At 40.0% G+C, this 21,967-nt stretch overlaps 2 protein-coding genes across 11 annotated transcripts in view; both read left to right on the forward strand.

The window, feature by feature from the left end:
* The window catches only part of PHLDB2 (pleckstrin homology like domain family B member 2), a 126,293-nt gene extending 119,495 nt beyond the window's left edge, over positions 1 to 6,798 (forward strand). For all 9 annotated transcript variants that reach the window (XM_054822485.1, XM_054822457.1, XM_054822495.1 and 6 more), the window contains 2 exons: positions 2,899 to 2,984; positions 4,855 to 6,798. In XM_054822485.1, coding sequence (XP_054678460.1) covers positions 2,899 to 2,984; positions 4,855 to 4,995 — 227 coding nt within the window. In that variant the 3' untranslated portion in view covers positions 4,996 to 6,798. The remainder of the gene's footprint in view (positions 1 to 2,898; positions 2,985 to 4,854) is intronic.
* A 1,446-nt stretch (positions 6,799 to 8,244) lies between these two features.
* Positions 8,245 to 21,659, forward strand: ABHD10 (abhydrolase domain containing 10, depalmitoylase). 2 transcript variants are annotated; one of them, XM_054817414.1, is made up of 6 exons: positions 8,260 to 8,377; positions 8,991 to 9,057; positions 11,907 to 12,092; positions 12,941 to 13,052; positions 13,965 to 14,102; positions 15,181 to 21,659. In XM_054817414.1, exons 3-6 carry the CDS (start codon positions 12,028 to 12,030, stop codon positions 15,520 to 15,522), a joined length of 657 nt encoding a protein of 218 aa, XP_054673389.1. In that variant the 5' UTR covers positions 8,260 to 8,377; positions 8,991 to 9,057; positions 11,907 to 12,027; the 3' UTR covers positions 15,523 to 21,659. The 2 variants fall into 2 exon arrangements, with proteins under 2 accessions (XP_054673381.1, XP_054673389.1); XM_054817406.1 differs by lacking the exon at positions 8,991 to 9,057 and having other exon boundaries at positions 8,245 to 8,377; positions 11,909 to 12,092.
* The last annotated feature ends 308 nt before the right edge of the window (positions 21,660 to 21,967 follow it).

Genomic DNA, 21,967 nt, shown 5'->3' on the forward strand with positions numbered 1-21,967 from the left:
TAATGGCTCCACATAATTTATGTTAAAATATTATATACTTCCCCCAATGACAGAATGATTTCTTGTACCCTTCATACAAGAATATAATTTATGATACTTACCATGAAAATTAAATTGAATGTTTCTGCAGTTGCATTGCTTGATGTGCTGAAAAGTCTTTCAGGAAATTAAATACACAGGAGTAGACTTTTTGAGTCCACCATATTTTGAGAGGCTAAGGAATTTCAAATGAACAACATGCAACACACTAAAGAGGTTTCTGCAGACTAAGTTGTGTTATATGATATCTGGAGCCATTATAAGCATTATGTTAATTTGTTATCTTGGAATTTAAGAAAGTGTATGTCTCTCAGATTGCTGTGAAAATCTACACAGGGTTTGACTTTGAAGTTTCAAAGGAAGCCAGAAAAATGACTTTGTGTTCTGAATATTTAGTGTTAGGAGAAGCCAGACAGGGGCATATGTAGGATGGTCATTGCTAAGAAGCAGGAAAAAGCATCGAGTACAAAACCCAAGCAAACAGTTCCATTTCCTTTTATGAAATTACTGCTTTCTAGCAACTCATAAGGAACCTAAAATTGATGGTAGAGTTATGCATTGCTCAGTCCATCTTTTTTAAAATATATATTTGAATTCGTTACATTCATTCAGTACATACTCACTGAATATTTCTCACTAGTTTGCAGTAATACTATGAAGAATGTGACAAAATTTTTTTATTTTTGTTCTTAACATCTGGTTTATTTGTTAGCAAGGCTTCTAACATACAGTAGTGTTCCCATCTGCTACTGATTTTTGTTATTTTTTTTTTTTAGTAGTTATGTTAATAGTTAACAGTTTCGGTTTTGAGTGCAATACAGTTGCTATAATGCAATTTCAATTACCAAAGAAAACTTTTCATAATGTCTCAAGGACTCTAGCCAACAAACATAGTTTCATGAGAATTCTGTACCAGCTGCACAAAAATGCAGCTGCTTGTACGAGTGAGGCTCCGTCTGGAAATTTAAATATATAGTAGACTTCCAAAATAAATATTGATGTTGTAAATTCAGACTAATTGACTCTAAGTGAATATACTGGTATATTGTTTTAGTTCTGCAAGTGTACTGAACAAAGAACTTACCCTGAAGTCTGACAATTTAGTGCAGCCACTAAAGCATCTGCGCTTTTCTGACCTGAAGCATGCAAGGAACTCTACAAAGACGGTTGCAATGGGATCTTGTGGGTACCTAAAATGCTTTTGTAACCAAGACCCCAGCTGGGGCTTGAAAGGAGAGTGGATCACTGTATGCTACTGCATAGACAGTATACTTTGTTGTACAGTATTGTATTTAGCTTAGTACAGCATATGCTATAATGTAGTAATCTTATACCTCAGTACTTCTACTGGTTCCCTGGGGGCTGGCAGGGAGATTCCCAACACTGTATCGTTTGGTCTCTGGGATTTCTTTTTACCCTCATATGAAGCTTTAGAAACTGCCTGCAGCTACCGATAGGATGTAAGCTGAGTTCATGAGTGTTCAAAATGACAGCAAAATGTCTCATGGGACTGATAAAAATGTTCTGCATGACTGTTCAGTGTTAAGGTGATACTAACTTGTGGTCAGAAGGCATTATATTTCCCAAATATAAGAGTACTGAGGGTGGGAGTAAATTTACCCTTCAGTGTCACGTGCAGTTGTGATGCTTCTTAACACTCTCTGGGATTATTTTACAATTTCTCTTCTGTTGCAGGAAAACAGATGCCTATCTGTCCTGTTCCTTTTTCTTGCGAAACATTATAGTTGTGATGGCTAAGATGTTAAGTTCACAGTCTGTATCCTCCTTGCCCTAGTGATTGACTAGCTCATGTTGGGACGGAAGGCAGTATCAGAAGATATCTAAAATAGTTTAGAATTGACCGCCTGCAAGCGTCTGCTTCTTTCCATTGCTTTTAAAGGATGATTAAGTCAGCTGTGTCTCTGTCATAGATATCAAAATTGCAGTAAGAAAACTCCCACCCTGTATTTCAGCTTTGCTGCAGTGGGACATTGGTACCAGAAACACAGTACCGCTGGATAACACCCTACTCCTTGTTAGCAGCCTCCCTGGAGTAACTATCCATTCGAGCGTCCTTACCTCCTGCACTCTAAAGCAAAAGGAGGGGAGGAGGTTCCTTTTGCAACAGGGGCAAACTGCATCTAATTAATTTGGCTTTTACCTTGGGTGTCAGAGTAAGAGAGTGCAAACAGAAAATTATGATGCTGCAGCTGGTGCCCAGGAACTTTTAATCTCCTGTAAATTTTTCCATGTGTCAGAGCTCATAGAAACTTGCCTACAACCTGCTAACCTCACATTTAAATAATAAATATTAGCTTGAAACAGCAGGAGATTATTATAAACGGGAAGAAGCATTTTTTTAATTAGTACAAGCACAAATGAGGTTCTAAGATAAAGCTTTTGCTGTCAAATTGTATTTCAGATTTGCTTATCATAGGTTTTCCTGTGAAGGCAAACTGTAGGTCTTAGCCTGCGAGCTACATGAAGTCTGGCTGGCTTTCATGGAACTGGAAGATTGGAAGTATCTCAGGAGACATCTGTCCTTCTCTTGGCTAACACCAGCCATAATGTTTAGACACTTCAGTGAAGGGAGTGACTTGCAAATAGATGAGGAAACTGCAAAAACTTTATTTCCTTGGAAACCAGGTGGAAAAGAAAAGATTAAAGTAGGAAATGCATCTCTCAACAAAACTGACTGACTAGTAAGAAAAGTTGAAGATTTCTCTGGGATTTCACAAGCAGAAGTGTTAATCCAGTTACTTATCAGCTGAACATATATGGAAATGCAAATTAAGCTTTTGTTTCTTGAAGTAGTGTTCATTTCAGTTCTCAAAAGTAATTATCTCTTTTCCATTTTAGACAAACACGAAACTAAATTAAAAGGTGTAATATATTTTCAAGCTATTGAAGAAGTCTATTATGATCATCTAAAGAATGCATATAAGGTAAATTTTATTATTGCTGTTTTAACTGAGTATCACTTGGCAGTACCCAAACCATGGTAGGTGCTGTAAAGTCAAAGGGAGAGCTGGCATTATTCAAACAAACAAAAAACCCTGGAGTGCAGGAAAAGGAAGATAAAGCCAGATCAGTGATTAGCACTGGGGTTTTTTTAATACTGATGAAAGCAGAGATACGAGAGTGTCTACCTGCCAAGTGATGGTCCTACATGGGATTTACTGTGAGTAATTCCTTAGTCCAGTGGCGAGACCACTGAAATTAGTGGCTTTGGCAAATCAAGGCATGACTATGCATCTATCACACGGAGGGAGTTAACTGGTGCCTGCAGCTCATGGCACCCCCTGCCTCTCATCTGTAATTTAAATGAGCTGTGTGTTGGGTTTTGTGTGGCAAGATTTTGGTAGCGGGAGGGGCTACAGGGGTGGCTCCTGTGAGAAGCTGCTAGAAGCTTCCCCTGTGCCTGATAGAGCCAATGCCAGCCGGCTCTAAGACGGACCCGCCCCTGGCCAAGGCCAAGCCAGTCAGCGCCTCTGTGATAACATATTTAAGAAGGAAAACAAAAGAGTTAAAGAAGCTTTTACAACCGGAGAGAGGAGTGAGAAGATGTAAGAAACTCTGCAGACACCCAGGTCAGTGAGTAAGGAGGTGGAGGAGGTGCTCCAGGCGCCGGAGCAAAGATCCCCCTGCAGCCCGTGGTGAGGCAGGCTGTCCCCTGCAGCCCAGGGAGGAAGGATGAGGGGGTGTAGAGATTCTACCTGCAGCCCGTGGAGGACCCCACGCTGGAGCAGGTGGAGGCACCTGAAGGAGGCTGTGGCCTGTGGGAAGCCCACGCTGGAGCAAGTCCGGGCCGGACCGGTAGACCCGTGAAGAGGGGAGCCCACGCCAGGGCAGGTTTGCTGGCAGGACTTGTGACCCTGTGGGAGGGACCCCACGCTGGAGCAGTCTGCTTCTGAAGGTCTGCACCCTGTGGGAGAGACCCCACGCTGGAGCAGTCTGCTCCTGAAGGTCTGCACCCTGTGGGAGAGACTACGCTGGAGCGGTTCGTGAAGGACTGTAGCCCGTGGGAGAGACTCCATGTTGGAGCAGGGGAATGTTGAGAGGAGTCCTCCCCCTGAGGACAAAGAAGCGGCAGAGACAATGTGTGCTGAACTGACCGCAACCCCCATTCCCTGCCCCCTTGTGCCGCTGAGGGGGGCGGAGGTTGAAGCCGGGAGCGAAGTTGAGCCCGGGAAGATGGGAGGGGTGGGGGGAGGTGTTTTAAGATTTGATTTTATTTCTCATTCCTCTACTCTGTTTTGCCTAGTAATAAATTAGATGAATCTCCTCTCTACATTCAGTCTGTTTTGCTCCTGACGGTAATTAGCGAGTGATCTCCCCCTGTCCTTATCTCGACCCAAGCCTTTTGTTAGACTTCTCCTCTCCCATCCCGCTGGGGGAGGGGTGAGTGAGCGGCCGCGTGGCACCCAGCTACCGGCTGGGCCTAAACCACGACAACTGTAAACAAGCTGACTATATCCTTGGCACGTGGATTTGTGAAAGCCAAGGTGGTATTGACCACTGGAGGGAGTGGGGGAGTTATTGTTTGGGCACAAAACAACAATTTGGAGCCAAGTACTACTGTGTAATAGTCTAGCGGAAATATGTTGTTAAAAAGTGCTTATGCTGGATGCAAACCACTTTAAACACGTCTCTGCTTCCAATGCTGCAATGTAGGATGCAGCACTACAGCACTTGGCATTTTATCTTTCCCCTTAACCCTGTCGTAAATCTCTTATCATAAGTAATTTTACTTCCGGTGCCAGTAAATGTCTTTGATTTCACTCTTTTGCTATCTTTCTTTCTGTTTTATTTTAGAGTCCCAACCCGTTGCTCACTTTCAGCGTTAAGACACATGACCGGATATACTATATGGTTGCTCCTTCGCCAGAAGCCATGAGGATATGGATGGATGTTATTGTTACAGGCGCGGAAGGCTACACCCACTTCATGTTATAATAAAAGGGGGCAATAGGGCATACTGCAATAACGTCACGTATGAAGTTAGCCATATGTAGTGAAATCTGAAAAGCCAGTGAATACTCTGAAATATCCTCCTTATGATGTGCACCCGAAACCTCACAATTGAGATGGTTTTACAAATGCATTGAAAAGGGGGGCTTGTTACTTGTTTTAGTTGATCTGTATAGGAATGAAAAGCTAAAGCTGTTGAGAGAATCGTAGCGCTCCAAAATGGATAATCGGGCAATTTAAATTACAGCATCTTGATTCAATGACAATTTTCTACAAATTCTCTTATACAGAGAATGTCTCCATGAACTCATACTAAACAGTTTACAAATGCGTGTGTTCTCATCAGTATGCAAAAATTCTAGTAATGGAACAAAAAGGTGTAATAAGCATATATTTTAATATGCAGCATTTGACATTTATAGATGATTAGGTGACTTTTTAAAACTTTTAGTCAAGTATTTTATAAAAATATAAACAAGAAAGCAACCCTAAGGTACACACAGTTCCTGCCTTAGTAGTTAAATATTACAACAGAGCCAAAGAGTTATACGATTCCCTTACAATAATGTTTTCAAATTATTAGTTGTACCTAACTTTGTGTAAGGGGACAGTGCCAAAACTCTTAATGACTTTTAATGTAATTAGATTGTTACAATATTCAGTGTGTTCAAATACCCAGTGACACTGGCTGTATGTTTAAAGTCTGCATCTATGGAGCTCAACAGAAAAAGAGAATAGCTTTATAAATATGCAGTTTTCCACAAGGATATGAAATGGAAACACATGTATTAACTTCCTCATAAGGAGGGGGTTTTTTTAATCTTCCCTGTGGAATAGAATGAGCTGATGCTAGACCCTGCAGCAATTTTCTTTTATGTAGTAAGGTCCCAGAGTGGTTCTAACCTTACTATATGCCAAGTGAACACTCTGCAGAAACCTCTCAAACATTGGTCCTTTTGAAGCCAGCATCAAAATCTCTATTTATCTAAATTCTTTGGAGCCAAGTTTTCAGCCCTGAAGAGTTTTTTTAAAATGCATGTCTTCACAGAATAATACTGTCAAATAGAATAAAAAGAGAGAGGCAAGTTCTAAGAGTTTATGCTAAGCAGTGTATGAATAAAAAAAACCTTTGAAAACTTTAAGTATCAGATTCCTAAAACAACAAAAAAACTGAGGGTGCAGCAGTTTCCCATTTTAAAATCACTTCCAAGTCCTTAAGTAATATTGCAAAAACATAAATTATTTAATTGAACTGAACTTCAAGAAAGTCTCTTATAATATGACTTGAAAGAGGTTCTATTTCAGTAATCAAAACTTACGTGCTATGTGGTTTGTGTAATAGAATAAAGAACATTAGCCTTTTTTGTTCTTGATGAAAAGTTAATGGCTTTTGATGGAACAAACAAAAAACTGAAAGCAGAATAGAAGTATGCTGGCAGATTATTTTTATTATACTTTTAAACCTTGTGTCTGTAATGAACGGGTTGAATTTTTTGTGGTATACACAGGTGATATGGTTACTCAAGTATGATGAACATCAGTTTCTACTCCAATAATGAAAGAAGGGACAGTTATCACAAGATAATTGTTATCATCTGTGCAGATCACAGCTTGTAATCTAATGATTTAAAACTATCAGAAATAAATTGCTTTGGTTTATATAATTATTTTTTTTTTCCTGATGTATCTTGATTTTACTCCTAAGTATGGTTATAAAGGTTTTCTAATAATGATTTTTGTATCCTGCATGATGCAATGAAGGCGTTTCAATAAACATTTTTAAAAATACACTTGTTTTATGTATTCACTTGCTGCTTCATCTTGAGACATTTCTGCTTGTCTGTTAAATAATGTCATATACACTTGTGCACGCAATTTGTATTTCTTAGTAATGCTTAATCTGACCGTTCCATGTGTTTACCCATAAAAGAGCTATGGAAAATAATCTTTCAGATGGCAGTGAAATTAGGACCGTAGTCTTTTTATTGTGTGTACATAATAGAATACCGTTCTCATTTTTTATCACCAGCCTTGGATATACACAATTTTTTTGTTTAACTGCAAAACAGAAATTGCTGAAGTTTTAAAGGTTTCCCAGTTTTCCCAGTATTTGACTTAGACATGACTGGAATTGCAGGAAGCACTAGCTCATTGTAGAAGCCCATGCAGTTTGACGAGTTTTTTCACTAAGTTTGCTATTGCCATCATAAAGCGTGGTGGGTTCTGTAGTAGTGGGCGTCAAGACAACGTAAGCAAAGCGTGGTGGTAGGCGCCATCTTTTCCGATCAGTCTGCCAGCCCTCTGCACTTAACCCCAGGGGAGTGAAGTACCCCCCTGACCCTGAAGCACCTCAGGCAATTGCACACCGCGTAGGAAGTGTCACAAAAACCTCAGCCGCTGCGTCACTTACCTACAGCTGCTGACAGGGGCTGGGCTGGCACGTGCCTGTGGAAACACCTTTGTGGGCACTGACCTCTCTCAGCATTGTTTTCTTCCTTTCTGCAAAAGGTGCAGTGTGTAAAGAGCCTGGAGAAGAGAAGGCTCCGGGGAGACCTTATAGCACCTTCCAGTACCTGAAGGGGCCTACAGGAAAGCTGGAGAGGGGCTGTTTATCAGGGAGTGCAGTGACAGGACAAGGGGTAATGGGTTTAAGCTGAAGGAGGGTCGATTTAGATTAGATGTTAGGAAGAAATTCTTTACTGTGAGGGTGGTGAGGCACTGGAACAGGTTGCCCAGAGAGGTTGTGGATGCCCCCTCCCTGGAAGCGTTCAAGGCCAGGTTGGATGGGGCTTTGGGCAACGTGGTCTAGTGGAGGGTGTCCCTGCCCACGGCAGGGGGGTTGGAACTAGGTGATCTTTGAGGTGATCTTCTGGAAAGAAACCCTCCTTTTGGCTACCACATCTGTGCAAAGGCGGCCAAGTAGAGGAGGCTCCCCTCTCCAGAATACACACGCACCTAGGGAAATGCTCGTTAAGTGTTCTTATAGACAAAACTTTGTTTTCTACCTCTCAAAGAAGCACACAGCATTAATTAAACAGATCAAACCCAGCCTGCAGCCCCGCAACCGCGATCCACCAGCACACGCAACCGCGCATGCGCGCCGCTATCATCTGACCACCGCGTCACGCGCACGGCGGCGCCACGACAGCCCGGAGACGCGGGAGGCCGTGCCGCGCATGCGCGTGGCCCTCGCGCCGCTGGTGGCGCCTGCGCAGTGAGGCGCTGGCCAGGCGCCAGGGGCGTGCGCGGGGCGCAGCAGCGGCCATGGCGGCGGCGGGTGCGCTGCCGCGTTTAGTGCGGGGCGGCGGCCGTGCCTCGGCCTTGGTGATATTGCTGTCGCCGCTGAGGGCGGCCCTAGGGCTCCCGGGTAAGGGAAGGGCCTCAGGGCACCTCTACTAGTACTGCGGCGCTGCTTCTCCGCCGCTGGCCTGGGAGCCCGGGGGAGAAGGGGATGTCAGTCAGAGGGCAGAGGATACGTGTCCGTGGCGGGTGGGCGGGTGTATATGCCATGCGTAATGGCCGCGGGGAGGTGCGTTTGCTCTCGGCAGAGCGCGGGGCGGGCAGCAGGAGGTGACACCCCGTCCTACGTTTCAGCGCCGTGTCTCGACCGGGAACGGCCAGGCGCGTGCCCCAGCGTGGGGCCGTTAAACTTGGCCCCTCTCCGAGGGACGGGGCTTCTGACAGGCTTTTCCTCCCCTGCCGAGCCTCTGTGTGTGTGCGAGGGCGTGGGGTGGGTGGTTCGGTACTGCGCAAATGCGTGCTACGCTACAGAGACACGCGTGTTTAGTTCGCTGTAAGCTCCTCCTGCTGCTTTCCGAGGAGCTGGAAATACGAGGAAGCGGGCCAGTTCCCTTGCTCTTGTTTGTGAAACGTCCCTGCGTGTGAGGCTTTGCTAGGCACCTGAAAAGCTTTTCTGGCATCTGCTGTTCAGTCAGGTGATCCTCTGCCCAAACACATAATGTTCCTTCTTGCTGTTCCAGACTCAGTGATTGACTCCTTGAGTTTATTCATTGCCTTAAATACGACAGCCACCTGCTCCTCTTGTTGAGGGAATGAACCTCATCTGAGGTTGCTCAATGAAGAAGTGACTAAAACTTACTTGCCACCAAGGGTGCGCATTTTGCATCTACGTAAAAACATGAATACAGTGGGGTTTTGTTGATGTTTTTTTCTGTCTTGTGATAGTGTGCTCAGAATAGCTGGAGTGTGCCGTTAGGGCTAACCAGCAGTTAGTAAGTGGCCGCCTTATTCCTGTAGTGTAAGCGATTGCATGAAACGAAGTGTGGACATTGTTGAGTCCATTATCTACCAGAGCTTCATTAATCTGTTACTGCTCTTGGCAGTGGCTAGGTCACAGTGCTGGAGCATTCCCAAAGTTATTCAGAGGATTTCTTTGGCTTTGACATGTAGTACAGGTCTCAATCATAGTTTCTGTTGGTCTAACACACTTTGCAGTGTTTCTAATATGAGGAGTGTTCCATAGCATCAGGCAAAGGTCCTGTGGTATTCCTGTAGCTAGGTCCTGCTGTCTGTCGCTTGCTTTTATAAATACTAAGTACCACCCTGCATTTTTTGGAGGTGTTTTGCTGCTCTTACCAAGGTCTTTCACTGAAATCAGGAGGAGAAATGACTGGGTAGCTCTTCAGTTACTGATGTTTTTGTCTAAAAGGAAGTCGGCATGACTCCAGCAAGCCTTGCTTTTGGATTGTCTGGGGTGGTTACTTTAGGGTTTTTGCATTATTCAGGTTAGGATTGCTGCTGGTGCAATTACAGTTACTTGTTAAATGTGAAACACTAGTTTGTGGAAAAGCTTAGACAGCAGTTGTGTCTTGTAGCTGCAGTTTAAACCCTGCCCAGTGTCAAAACAGTTTGAGGGCACCTTCAGAGTGCTGCAGGATGGAAAACCAATGATTTCAGAGATGGTTATCAGGGCTGAAGGGGGAGAAAAATACTCCTAATTCTGTTTACTGTAAAATTTAGCACTTCTTGGTGTGTCTCCTCTGTTACTGGCAGGTGAACAAGTGACTGACTTACTGATGGAGACACACACACAAACCAAAAGCCATAGCGTGGATGCATCTGAATAAATATACCTTTATTGTGGCATTCATTCCCCTTCATAATAATTGATGCATCAGTAGGATAAAGAACTGTCTCGTTGTTTCAGGAAAGATTTATTGGTTTTAATCTATCATTCAAATGGTGTAATTTCTGTTAGACAGTAGGAAAGCACTGAATACTAGTTGCATCCTGTATCTTTTATGCATCCACATTTACTCATGCACATGCAAGTTTAAAACCAAATGAACCCCCTTGAATGTAATCTCTCTGATAGTGAGAAAACAGAATTCAAAGCTGCAGAACAGTTAAGTGATGTGATACTGTCACATCCTGTTTTTGCAGGATTTGTCCAATTATTGTGCCACTAGGAAGCCCCGATATATTATTTGCAGGTGCATAGTTTTTGTACTCTGCTATTGATTTACAGTGTTGAAGAACATGTCATCCTCTAATCTAAGAATTAAGAGTATCAAAGTCTCAGAATTCTTGACTAAGATCTCAGTCTAACAAGTTAACTTGCTGAGTAGATTAAGTCTTCATAACATCTCTCTATAAATCACTTGCCCTCACCCACAGTAGAGGTACAATTGACTGCTAAACTTAGATTAAATACTGTAGCAGCTGTTGAGATTCAGTATAGTTATTCATTAGTTAGCATTTCCTTTGTTAATCTTTTTTCCTTGTTTGAAACCAACTCAGTTTTTTTAGATGGCCATTAATGTGAATAGCAGAGTCCAACCTAGTATTTGCTTTCCAAATCTGTCTGGTTTGTTATCTTGAACTGAAACAAAACAAAATATTTTTAAGTTTCTGCTGATAGGAAAACTTCTCTCTTATGTAATATGTTGCAGATCACTTTGACAGAAGTTGTACTAAATGATCTTTCATTTTTTTAAATATTTGCAAAATATTTAGGTTTGCAAAGTGCTAATTCATTCTGGATAAACAGAACAATCTGAGTACTGGAATAATGTAACCTCTCCAGCAAGAATACACCAAACCATGTAATAGGGATATCTGTACCTCTTTTGGAGATGCATAAGAAAATCCTAGCTCTACAGTGGTCAACTCTTGTTTCTTCTGATGGGATGTGTTTAATGTATTGCTCTGTATTTACAGAGAATGTAGCTTTATTTTGTTTTTTACCTTCTGTGCTTCATAGCTGAGAGACTGATTCTAAGATGCATAGTGTTGAAATAAGCCTTTTTTTCAGTGTTCCTGCTGTAATCTTAAACAGAAATAGCTGTTGATATGATGAAAAAAATCTAGATGTTATTTCATTTGGTTTTAAACAGTTCTAATGCTGTTTTATGTTCATTGTGTCAAAAAAGTCACAAGATTCTTTCCCAGTTCCCACTTTTGAACTTCCCCATTGTACATCTCCTTCATGATTGTACATCTGTCTTCTGGATCTGGGGGTTTGATGCAGATGAGGTTTTGACCTTAAGTTTTACTTTTTAATCAAAAGTTTGTCACCTCATGCACTTGTAAACTTACTATTGCAGACAGTACTTTAGTCCCAAAGTTATGTTTTTTTGAAATTCAGTCTGGAAAGACAAAAACGAAAAATAAAAAGTTAAATGATGAAAAGTTAAACAGATGAAAAATCTTATTTCACGTGAAATGAGTAAATGTATTCAAGATGGTATAAAACATGAGGACAAATGAAGTATAGGAAATCAGCATTTGGCTTCAGTTGGCTACTTTGCTGAGTGAACTCCTTACATGATTGGCATTTAATGATTTGAGAATGAATCACAATCAGCTTATTTTATAAAATATTGGTATTTCTGCCAAGGTTATCATGATGATTGTAGTAAAAAGCCTTTTTTATTAGTTTGCAGGCTGAAATCATCGGTCAGCTTTCTTACTCGACCAGATCGACCAAATCTTGCTTACCATAAACTAAAAGGCAGGAATCCAGGGGTTATTTTCCTTCCAGGCTTTAATTCAAATATGAATGGTCAGAAAGCAACTGCCCTTGAAGATTTCTGCAACTCTCTAGGTCATGCCTTCATCAGGTACATTCAGAGCATCATTCTTGAGAAAATAAAACAAGTATCATGGGTTGGAGGGAAGGGGTTTTAACAAAAATATGTAAACTTTGGCATTTGGTTCGGAATGCATGCTGTGCTGTATACAAGCGAAGAAGTGTCTGTCTTCAATTTCAAACATAGGCTTTCTGTTTGTAGAGAGACTGAGGTAAATCAGGAGAATGTATTCTGAAAGTAATTCAGAAAATTCTCTCTCAAATTTCTGTAGTCTATCCAATGCTATGTGTTACATTAAAGCTATAGGCACAAAAATGAAAGAGAAAGGACAAAAAACCTTAGAAATTTTAGGTTTAGGACCCAGAGTTCTAATTTCTGTAAATTATCACTATAAGTGTGCTTCTTAATTGCCAAAGCTTATGAAGCTCTCCAGTGCCTTCTGTGAGTTTAGAGGAACATGCATGTGTTTGGTGATAGTGTCCTTTGATAGACTAGGTTTAATGCTGAATTTCATAAGTCTTTATTGTTGGGAATAGCATTTGAAAAAGAGTTTGTACATTTTAAAAATGCCTTTAAAATTGAAGTATGCTGGGTTTTGGCTATAAGGGAAATTCTTTGGGAAATACTCTGGTAAATTTAGGTATAGTTATATCAGATGGTAAGAGAATGCTGCATCACTTAATTGTATCTATTGTATTTAAACTTCTTTTTATGTGATTTCTGGTGATAGTGATGTGCAGGACCAAGTGGGAAAATACTCAATGCGATATCTTGTCCCCTGCTTAACTCGATTAAACAGTACTGTTTAGTTAGCTTCTGTGTTGCTGTCTACTGTGTAGACAGTACTGTGGCTTTCATTTTGATGGTTACTTTTTCAGATTTGATTATACAGGATGTGGAAGTTCAGATGGTAGATTTGAGGAGTGTACAATTGGGAAGTGGAGAAAAGATGTGCTGTCTATACTGGATGAACTTACAGATGGACCACAGGTTATATTTTATTTTTAAATATAAAATGCTTTTTGTCCTCAAGGTAGAACATTAATCAAAAATATGGCATAATAGCTCTGGTCAACAGTAGCTTCTGTGTAATGGCTTACACTTGCTTCACTTTGAAGCTGAATCATTTGAGAGGCCATATTTGTAGGGCCTCTTTTGCAAGCAGGTAGATTACAAAATCATGGAACCCTGATTTGGCAGGACCTCCTGAAGGTCGTTTGAGAGCCTCCTGCTCAGAGCAGGGCTGTCATCCCAGGGAGTCTGAGAAAACCTCCCACCTGACAGGGAACAGGGAACTGTTCCAGTGTGGCACAGCCCTCTTTATGAACAATGTGTCACTGTCCCAATGCTGATGTGTTAATTAAAGGTTTTGCAGGGATGTTACAAGTCAGTATCCTCTATATGATAAAATAGCTTAAAAAATCAGCAGAAGCAGCATTTGACTTTTTCAGTTACTTTAGAAATGACTGTGAGAAACTATACATCTCCTGCAACCTGGAATTACCTAATACTGTGTTTGAAACAATTTTGTATTATGAATCGCTTTTGTTGACCTCTTTCACTGCACTGAGCCTTTACCATGTGCATTTATTTTAAGAAGGAAACATAAAGTATGCATGTGATACTGAATTATTTCAACTCTCATTTTGTTTACAGTGTTTCAGTCTCAGACAGCAATAACCAGCCATGCCAAACAAAAAGAATAATAAAATACCAGATCCTGTGGTGCTTACTCAGGCAAAATTTCCACTGGAGGTGACAGCGGTTCTGCCTGGGTAAGGACAGCAGGATTATGCCCAAGGTTTAAGTAGTTAAACAAAATGAAAACTGATACTTTGTAAAAGAAGAAAAAAATATTAGCTATTTCCTATAAAATAAGATCTTATCTTCTCTGTCTTTCAGATTCTGGTGGGCTCCAGCTTAGGTGGATGGCTGATGCTTCATGCTGCAATAGCACGGCCAGATAAAGTAGCTGCCCTAGTTGGAGTAGCTGTAGCAGCAGATCATCTTGTAACAACTTTTAGGAAGCTTCCTATTGAGGTAAATGTTGATGGTTCGGTTTTGTGCAATCTAAAAATCTATCGAGCATTTAAGAAATTCTGTTGTTCAAATGGCACTTTTCCTGCAAGTGTTCCCGTAACTTTTCTGTGTTTGTGGTGGAGGTAAGCTGAAAATTTACATTATTCTGAAAGTTTGCAAAATACCGTGCTTCTAGTATGAAGCTAGTGTGAGCACTACTTAGGATGTGTTTCTATTACTGTAGCATATAGGATGTGAAGTGAGATCCCTGCTGTTCAGCAGTCCATTAGATTTCAGTGTTGAATATCTTGTATTTGCATTCAAATTGGATCCTTGTGCTTTCAAGGATGGAAAAGTAGCTGCTAAAGTAATTGAGATGACATTGGATGAGATGAATTTGACACAGGTCATGTGTGCAGGAGGGGAATTCTTCAGATTACTGTGTTTGTGAAGACTATAAGATTTAGTATCTGAGTTGCTTCTTTGATGATGATAATGTCCAGTCTTCAGGAAAGAAAATCGGGTCTTATATAGTGTGACAAACAAACATGGCAATAAGTGACTCATACTTTAGAATAATTAAAATATTTTCCTGATTTTTTTTTGGGGGGGGGGGGGGTGGTAAGTCAATGTGTAATGTCAGTATTGCTAGTTAAGACTGAGGTAAGATTCTGGAAGTACAGTATGTAGACATGGCTGTTGTGGCAAAGACTGATCACTGGAAAATTCCTTTTTCCTAGGATTCTCTTGTTTGAGGTTCAGTGAATTGATTGAAACCAGAGAGACTTACTGTTTATTGTGGCTATACAATTTTTTCTTTCTGATAGATTCTGCCTGAGAAACTTAATTTTATTGGCGAATCCTAACTAGATTAATTTGCAGGAGAGACATGCAGAGTAGCTTTTGTGATGTGGTAGGGATTTTGTCTTCTCAGATGCTGGAAGGCAAACAGGAATATACCCTCTCTGCTAATAAAAGTGAACAAAGTGAAATTTTATGCCTGGGGAAGTTTTACTGCATTTAGAACAGAAATAGGTTGAGGCACTGTAAAGAACGTGTAACATCTGTCTTGTCTGCTCTTTGCTCTCTTTTTTTACAGGCACAAAAAGAAATAGAAGAAAAAGGTGAATGGAAGCTTCCAACAAAGCATAATGAGGAAGGATATTACTCCTTGACATACGACTTTATCAGAGAAGCAGAAAATCACTGTGTGCTAAATAGTCCTATTCCTGTAACGTGTCCCATACGACTTATTCATGGCATGAAGGACAGTGATGTCCCTTGGCAGATCTCTATGCAAGTAGCTGATCGTGTTTTGAGCAAAGATGTGGATGTTATCCTCCGCAAAAATGGCCAACATCGGATGAGTGAGAAGGAAGATACAAAACTTCTTGTGAATACTGTTGATGATTTAATAGACAAGCTGGCAACATTAGCATAAGCTGCAGAGTAGCCTAAGTGCATAAACTCTACCCCTGACTCTTTTCCATGAGTAGCAGAAACCCTGTTCTTAACAAGGTGATGCCAGGCCTGTGACTATCACAGTAGGAACTGAGCTTTTTCTGCTGTTTCCTTACCTCTGTTTTGTAAATACAGGTATCTTATTAATGCTGCATTTGCACAGACAGTCCAAAATGCAAAGGAGTGCTGCTGTTGGGTTCAGAACCTCTCCTTCACCACTTTAACCTTTTTCCACAATCTTCCTATACTTTTGTACCAAAATGCTGATTCTTTTTTGTTACTGTCAGCCTGTACAGTAAAACTTTAATTTCCCATGTCTTTGATACCTTTTCAGTATTGTGCTTTTGCTGTAACATTCTTGAATCTTATGTCTGAAACTATCTGTGCAAGGCAAAATATGTGTTTACTAAAGTTAGTGAATAACATGAAGCATAATAAACAGATTTCAGATAAATTATTACGTTATTCTTAAGCACTGTTAAAATTGAAAAGTGGAAAGCACACCCTGATGGTGTGCTTGGGGTACTACATAAGGAAGAAGTTAACTTCTAAGAAGGCAGGGCCTCAAAGTGCAGGTAGACCTCTCTTACCTATGCTTCTCAGTAGGGTTTATGTACTCTTCTCCAGGCTATCTTTTTGTAATAGTTAATTTGTGGGCCTGCTATTAAGGGAATGATATATAATCTTGGTGTAAACTGAAACTAGATCAATACAGTAACTCTTCTTACTTCTATAGTAACTTCTTTAAAGTGGGAAGTACAGGACTGTAGGGCACCACTGCCTCTTTTCTGTGACTTGAGAACTGTTGATTATTAGGAATAGTGTCTTCCAGAGTTAAGAATTTGAGGTACACAATTGCAAGCCTGAAAACTTGTAACCGAATCTTGATAGTCGGATAATTCTTGTAAGATAAATCCTTAGGATTTAATAGTAAATGGATTTAATTGTAAATGTGACTAATACCTGTTTTTTGTACAAAAAAATGTGATGCCATTCATACACTTGAGAGGGAGGGGCCTTTTAGGTGAGAGGCTGGAATTAGTTCGGGCTAGCCTTAATATGAAATTTCAGTCAAAATACATAATTGTTTCTGGCTTTACTATTTTATGTAGTAAATGGCATCACTCTTGCTGCTTTAAAAGACTGAAGTTCCTGGGGCTAAGGTATTTCTAGAGGGTTTGTTGTTTTCAGTGTTAGCATTGTTAAAAGTGGTACATTGTCAGTAGAAGTATGTTGTATAGAGCTTTGCTGAGGTAGTGGTTTGTAATTAAAAAAACCAACCAAACAACTAAAAAAAAAAACCCAAACCAACAAAAACCAAAAAAACCCCACCCCTAAATTTCAGATGAGTTCCTGTGAAGTACAGTTTTATTTAGGTTTTAATACCGAAAAACACCACGAAGCTGTGATGTAAAAACTTTGCCTTAGTGTAAGAAAGATGGCTCTAGTTTAGTTGCAAACCTAATTCAAGTGTACCACTTCCCTAATTAAATTAATTTAGCTCAACATACTCATTTGAGGAATTACAACATTCCATGAAATCTTTCTTCCACGTTTCTGAAGGGAGTAGACTTTTTTTGTCTGTATGAATATGCAATTCACTACTTCCTTAAGCTTTAAAACCTCTTGAATATGTGTTTTACTTTTGAGAAAAATTAATTCAGATAATTTATGCAAATTGATCAGCCACTTCTATTCCTGAAGATTGAGGTGTGTTCATATTTAGGTAGTATTAAACAGTTGTCTCTATATGTATTCTTGTGACTTGCATCTGATAAAACCTAAAAAATAGATTTTGTGAGTTTTAAAGACAGTCAAATCAAAATTAAGTTACTTCAAAACTTTCAGCTCTTAGCTTACATATGACAATTACTTTTGTAACATCTCTTAGATTGCTTTGTCTCTTAATGGAAGAAAATACTGAAAAAAGTGGACTGCACTAATTCCCAAGTAATTAATTAAGGCCAAAATTAAATCGTGATATGTGTGAACAAAAAGTACATCTATTAAAGTTATTTCAGTAACTAAAAAGTTTTGAGCTATTTTTGCGACTTGTGAGTTACACCTATAAACAGTCCATTGACCTGTAATACTTCAGACAGGGAAAAGTCTTCAGATGTCTGCATAAACTGTAGCTGTGTATTTCTGTTGAAGGAATTGCATTGTATTCATTCAAAGCTTCACCTTAGCCTTTATTGAATAATTGATATTTCATGGGTAAAGTCTTTTTGTTACAATGGCTTAGAGCAAGATAGCTGAAAACAAATGTGAAGGGGAGCATTTCTGTGAGTGGTTTTCAGGGGTTTTTATTTGTTTGGTGGTGGGGTTTTTTTTGTTTTGGTTTGTTGTTTTTTTCCCCCCCTATTATTCTGCTGTAACAACATTAGGTGGGAGATGGCAGCGTAACAGGGTTGACACAATTGTCGAGGGTATAAAAGTGCAGCATCAGTTGCTGAAACCACAGCATTACTGAAACTTAATCCTAGGGAAGGTTGTTGGGGTTTTTTGCATGCCAGTTGTTTTGTAGTTCTCTTTGTTTTCCTTCTCTGCTTGCTAAATGGCGATTAGTGGTAGCATTTATATTACAGGTACACTCAAAATTTGCTGCATACAGCATAAATGCAAAGGCAGAGATGATACTCTCTTCATAGAGACAATATTCCAGATAGGATTTTGAGATTCAGTGAATGCTACTGCCATTCAATTTGTGTTTACTTACCATTTTCTAAATTCAGTCTATCCTGCTTAAATATGAAGAGGTGGCTTTGAGGTAGACCTTATGCAGACAAACTTTTTCCTCCAAATTTACCACAGTAATTCCATTGGTATTTCTCTTTGCAAGTGTAGCGTTTTCCTTGTGTTCATGCTGGATTTTACCAGCATTTTGATTACTGTCAACTTGGCATGTTCAAATGCCTGAAAGGAAGAGACAGATGAAAACCAGGGAGATGTACATCCTACCTGTGACTAGCTTTTGAACTAGCAGGAAGGTTTGATGATCTTGAATAATGTAGTATTCACATGTTATGGTGTCATTCTGATTTTATTCAGTACTATATTTAACATTAACATTAACCCTGAGTTAATGCCTGTGGCATCTCTTTTGTCTTTGCCAGTAGATGCCTAGATAGTGAATTATTTTCAATATTAGTCACGTTTAAAAAGAAGTATTTCTTTCCTCTGCAGACATATATATTAAACTAGGGTATTACATATTTGGAAAGCAAATTTTTGGTGCAAATTTTTGAAATCCTTTGCAATGAATTCTTATGTTCTGTTTTTCTTTTTTTACAGACTTCTAATTTGCTGCCAAGTGCAAATTGTGGTTTGTGAATATGTAACATACGTTTCCTCAACGATAAGCTGGATTTGCACGAAATGATCAGTGTATTTTATGGTTTCAAATTTACCAGCTCTATCTTGTGGTACCTGGGGTGTTGGTTTTCTATGAATACCTTAATCTACACTTATTATTTTCAGTAGGACTCCTAGCTTAAGTTGTTAGCATTCTCTTTGTCTTTCACTTTTGGCAGGTCTGAAAATGACTTCTGGGCTCCCGTGTCACTGAGCGTAGTACGGGCACGTTGGGGTTGACACTGCTGTCACAGTGCAAGGAAGCTCCAGACACTTAACCAAGCAACTCAGCTGCTTGTGTTGTTGATTTTGATCAAACAATACTAGCTGAATAAGCACCTTGAGGTATTTATCTTATATGTAATGCTTAAACTACATAACATTAACTCCTGCTGAGGAGTTAGTCATTCAGGTTTCATGAGTAAATGACAAAAAGCTTTTGTAGCTAGGCAGGAAGCTTGATTAGTATACAATACCAAAGCAGCAGTTAATTGTTTTCATTAAAAAGGAACAAAAGCATTACCAGTTGACCTCGAAGTGTCCCTAGTCCTTACCAGCATTTTTGTTTCAGATCTGTTGCAAAATCAAACTTCTTGAGACTTAACTTGTGAAACAAACTACCTTCTAAAAAGGAAGAAAATAGTGAGGCATGCTTTCCTGTATTTAGGATTGAACTCTGCAGTAGACCAGTATGTGTTGAAAAGAGTCTCTAAAGCATATTCAGCTTGTTTCGTAATAAACAAGTGCTCTTACTCTGTGTATGTTGAGCTGTACTAATGCAGTTTTATTATCTTGTCAAGTATTCTACTTGTTTTGTATTACACACTTCAGCGCTTTTTTGAGTTAAATGATACTAAGTGTTTCATGTAGTTTCAGTTTAGCTAACTTATTTTCTCTTGTATCAACACTAAATATAAACAAAGCAGTGTTCACAAAAAAAGCCTAGCTGGATGGGCCTTAGAAGAACTGCCTCCTGCTGTTTCATTTTTATGTTAATTTTGATTATGTGCTCTCTTTGACACACTTATTCAATGGGGCTAAGAGATTTATGGTACCATACTTCTCATATCAAATTAAAACGTGCTTAGAGAGAAACTTTCAACCAGCTACATCTCTGCAGCTGCTCAAATGTTTTCAATGCTCTAGTCATACTGTATACAGAGTCACAACATTTTCTGAACCAGTGCCTTGGTCAGAGTTGCTACATTAGGTCTATGCTTGTCATTTCTCCTTGGCCCATATCCCCTCCTCTGGGAAAAAAACCCAAAACAACGAAAAACAAAGAAGTGGGAGGGAAAATCATATCCTGGGGAATAATGAGATTTTGAACTTCCTTGTTTAACTCAGTTGTGCTGTTACAGAGAAGCCTACTTCACCCTTTCAGATTTTTTTTTTAAAAAGTGCTAAAAAATTATGTTAAAGGCTTCCCTGGAAATAGAAGAGGGTTATACGTTTCACCTGTCTCTAAGATCAGCGGTCTCTGCTTTGAGCTGATGTACAAATTCAGTCAGATGTGTGAGAATGTAGAATGTCACTAAAGCTTGGTAAAATTCAACAAGCGTGCAAGGAATGCATACAGAAATACCAAAAATCAGTGTGCACTCTTGTCCGTCTGCCCTTGTTCTCAAGCCCAGCAGGGACAGGAAAGGCAGAGGGAACTCAGCTCTTCAGTTTAATAGCAGGCAGCTTGGTACGTACATGGTTTTAATGCCACTGTGCATGTTGCTTTTCTCCTAGCAGGTGTTTTCTAGGGGACGAGATCACTGTAATGGTTGGGAAGAAGAGACAGAGATGAAGGACAAAAATATACTGCTCGCAGATTTACTGCTCATAGGTCAGTTTATGTAGCTTAGATTTACTTCGTGACTGTAGGACCTCATTTTTCTTCAATATATATTTGCTTAGAACAGAAAAATGTTAGTTACAGCCTTGGCTGTGTTATTCATAAATCTAAATTAGAGGACCTCTTGCAATCTAGTTGCAGGCTTGACCTTGTATTTCTCTTTCAAGTCCTGCATATGTATGTTCTATGGTCCAGTGCTTCTATTCCATTACAGACATGGGCATCCTCCATATGACTCAGTAATTGTAGCTTGTGATCTGCTTATGGGTGAGAAATAGACATGTTCTCAGCCTGCTGCAGTGTCTTGTGTTTGGCAAGTAGCTTCGGCTAGCTATGCATTTATATTTGGAATGAAAAGCAAATGACAGCTGCTAAAACTTCCAGTCACTTGGTTCTGAAACTAAAATACAAATTTAAAATGTTTTTAGGCTAGCACGTGAAAGGTTGTGTTCTTTTTGGGCCTTCTGACTTGCACCATGTTGTCCACTTGCCTCCCACGTGGCAACATGAGAAGGTCACTGCTGCCCGTAGGGTCGTATCTGTGGCAAAGGTATGCTGAACAGTAGCATGCTTAAAGGTTGGAGTGATGCGAATGGCCTGCCCAGACTTTGGTCCTGGAAAAGCAATCCCTGAAGGACACAGGCTGCCTGGGATCAGGTTTGGGCCTTGTGAGAATCCTCTCCTTTGCTTCTGCATTGAGTATGGTCTGCTGGCAGAAAGTGTGCCGAGGGGTGCTAGGCCTTAGGACAGTGACTCTTCAAAAAGTTCCTGACAGGAAAGCTAAATCCCTGATCATAAGAAGCAGCATTTATTTAGTTAGGGGATTTGATCTTCCTTCTTTGTTTGTAAATTTTGCTGTCTGTTTCAACCTATGTTTCAGTAAAATAAAGATGTTACTTCTTTTCTGTTCTTCTGGTAAATGTGTATCACAATGCCTAATTTTCAAACCACGGTAGTTCTGAGAAGGTATTGTTTTTATTGGGGACAGATGAAAATTGATATGATAAAATGTTTTCTTTCAAGGAGTCTGTCAATCCAGCACAAGACGTAAAAGATCCTGAGAACTAAAATACACAGTTTACCTCCAAGGTCATCTTGAATATTGGGAATGCTAGCAATTATATCCACAGGAGTTGGTTTCCAGTGCTAGGTGGTAACTGTTTCTGCTGGTGGTAACTGTTTCTGCTGGTGGTAACTGTTTCTGCTGGTGGTAACTGTTTCTGCTGGT

The sequence above is a fragment of the Grus americana genome, chromosome 1 (genome assembly GCF_028858705.1).
Source record: "Grus americana isolate bGruAme1 chromosome 1, bGruAme1.mat, whole genome shotgun sequence".
Classification (NCBI taxonomy): Eukaryota; Metazoa; Chordata; class Aves; order Gruiformes; family Gruidae; genus Grus; species Grus americana.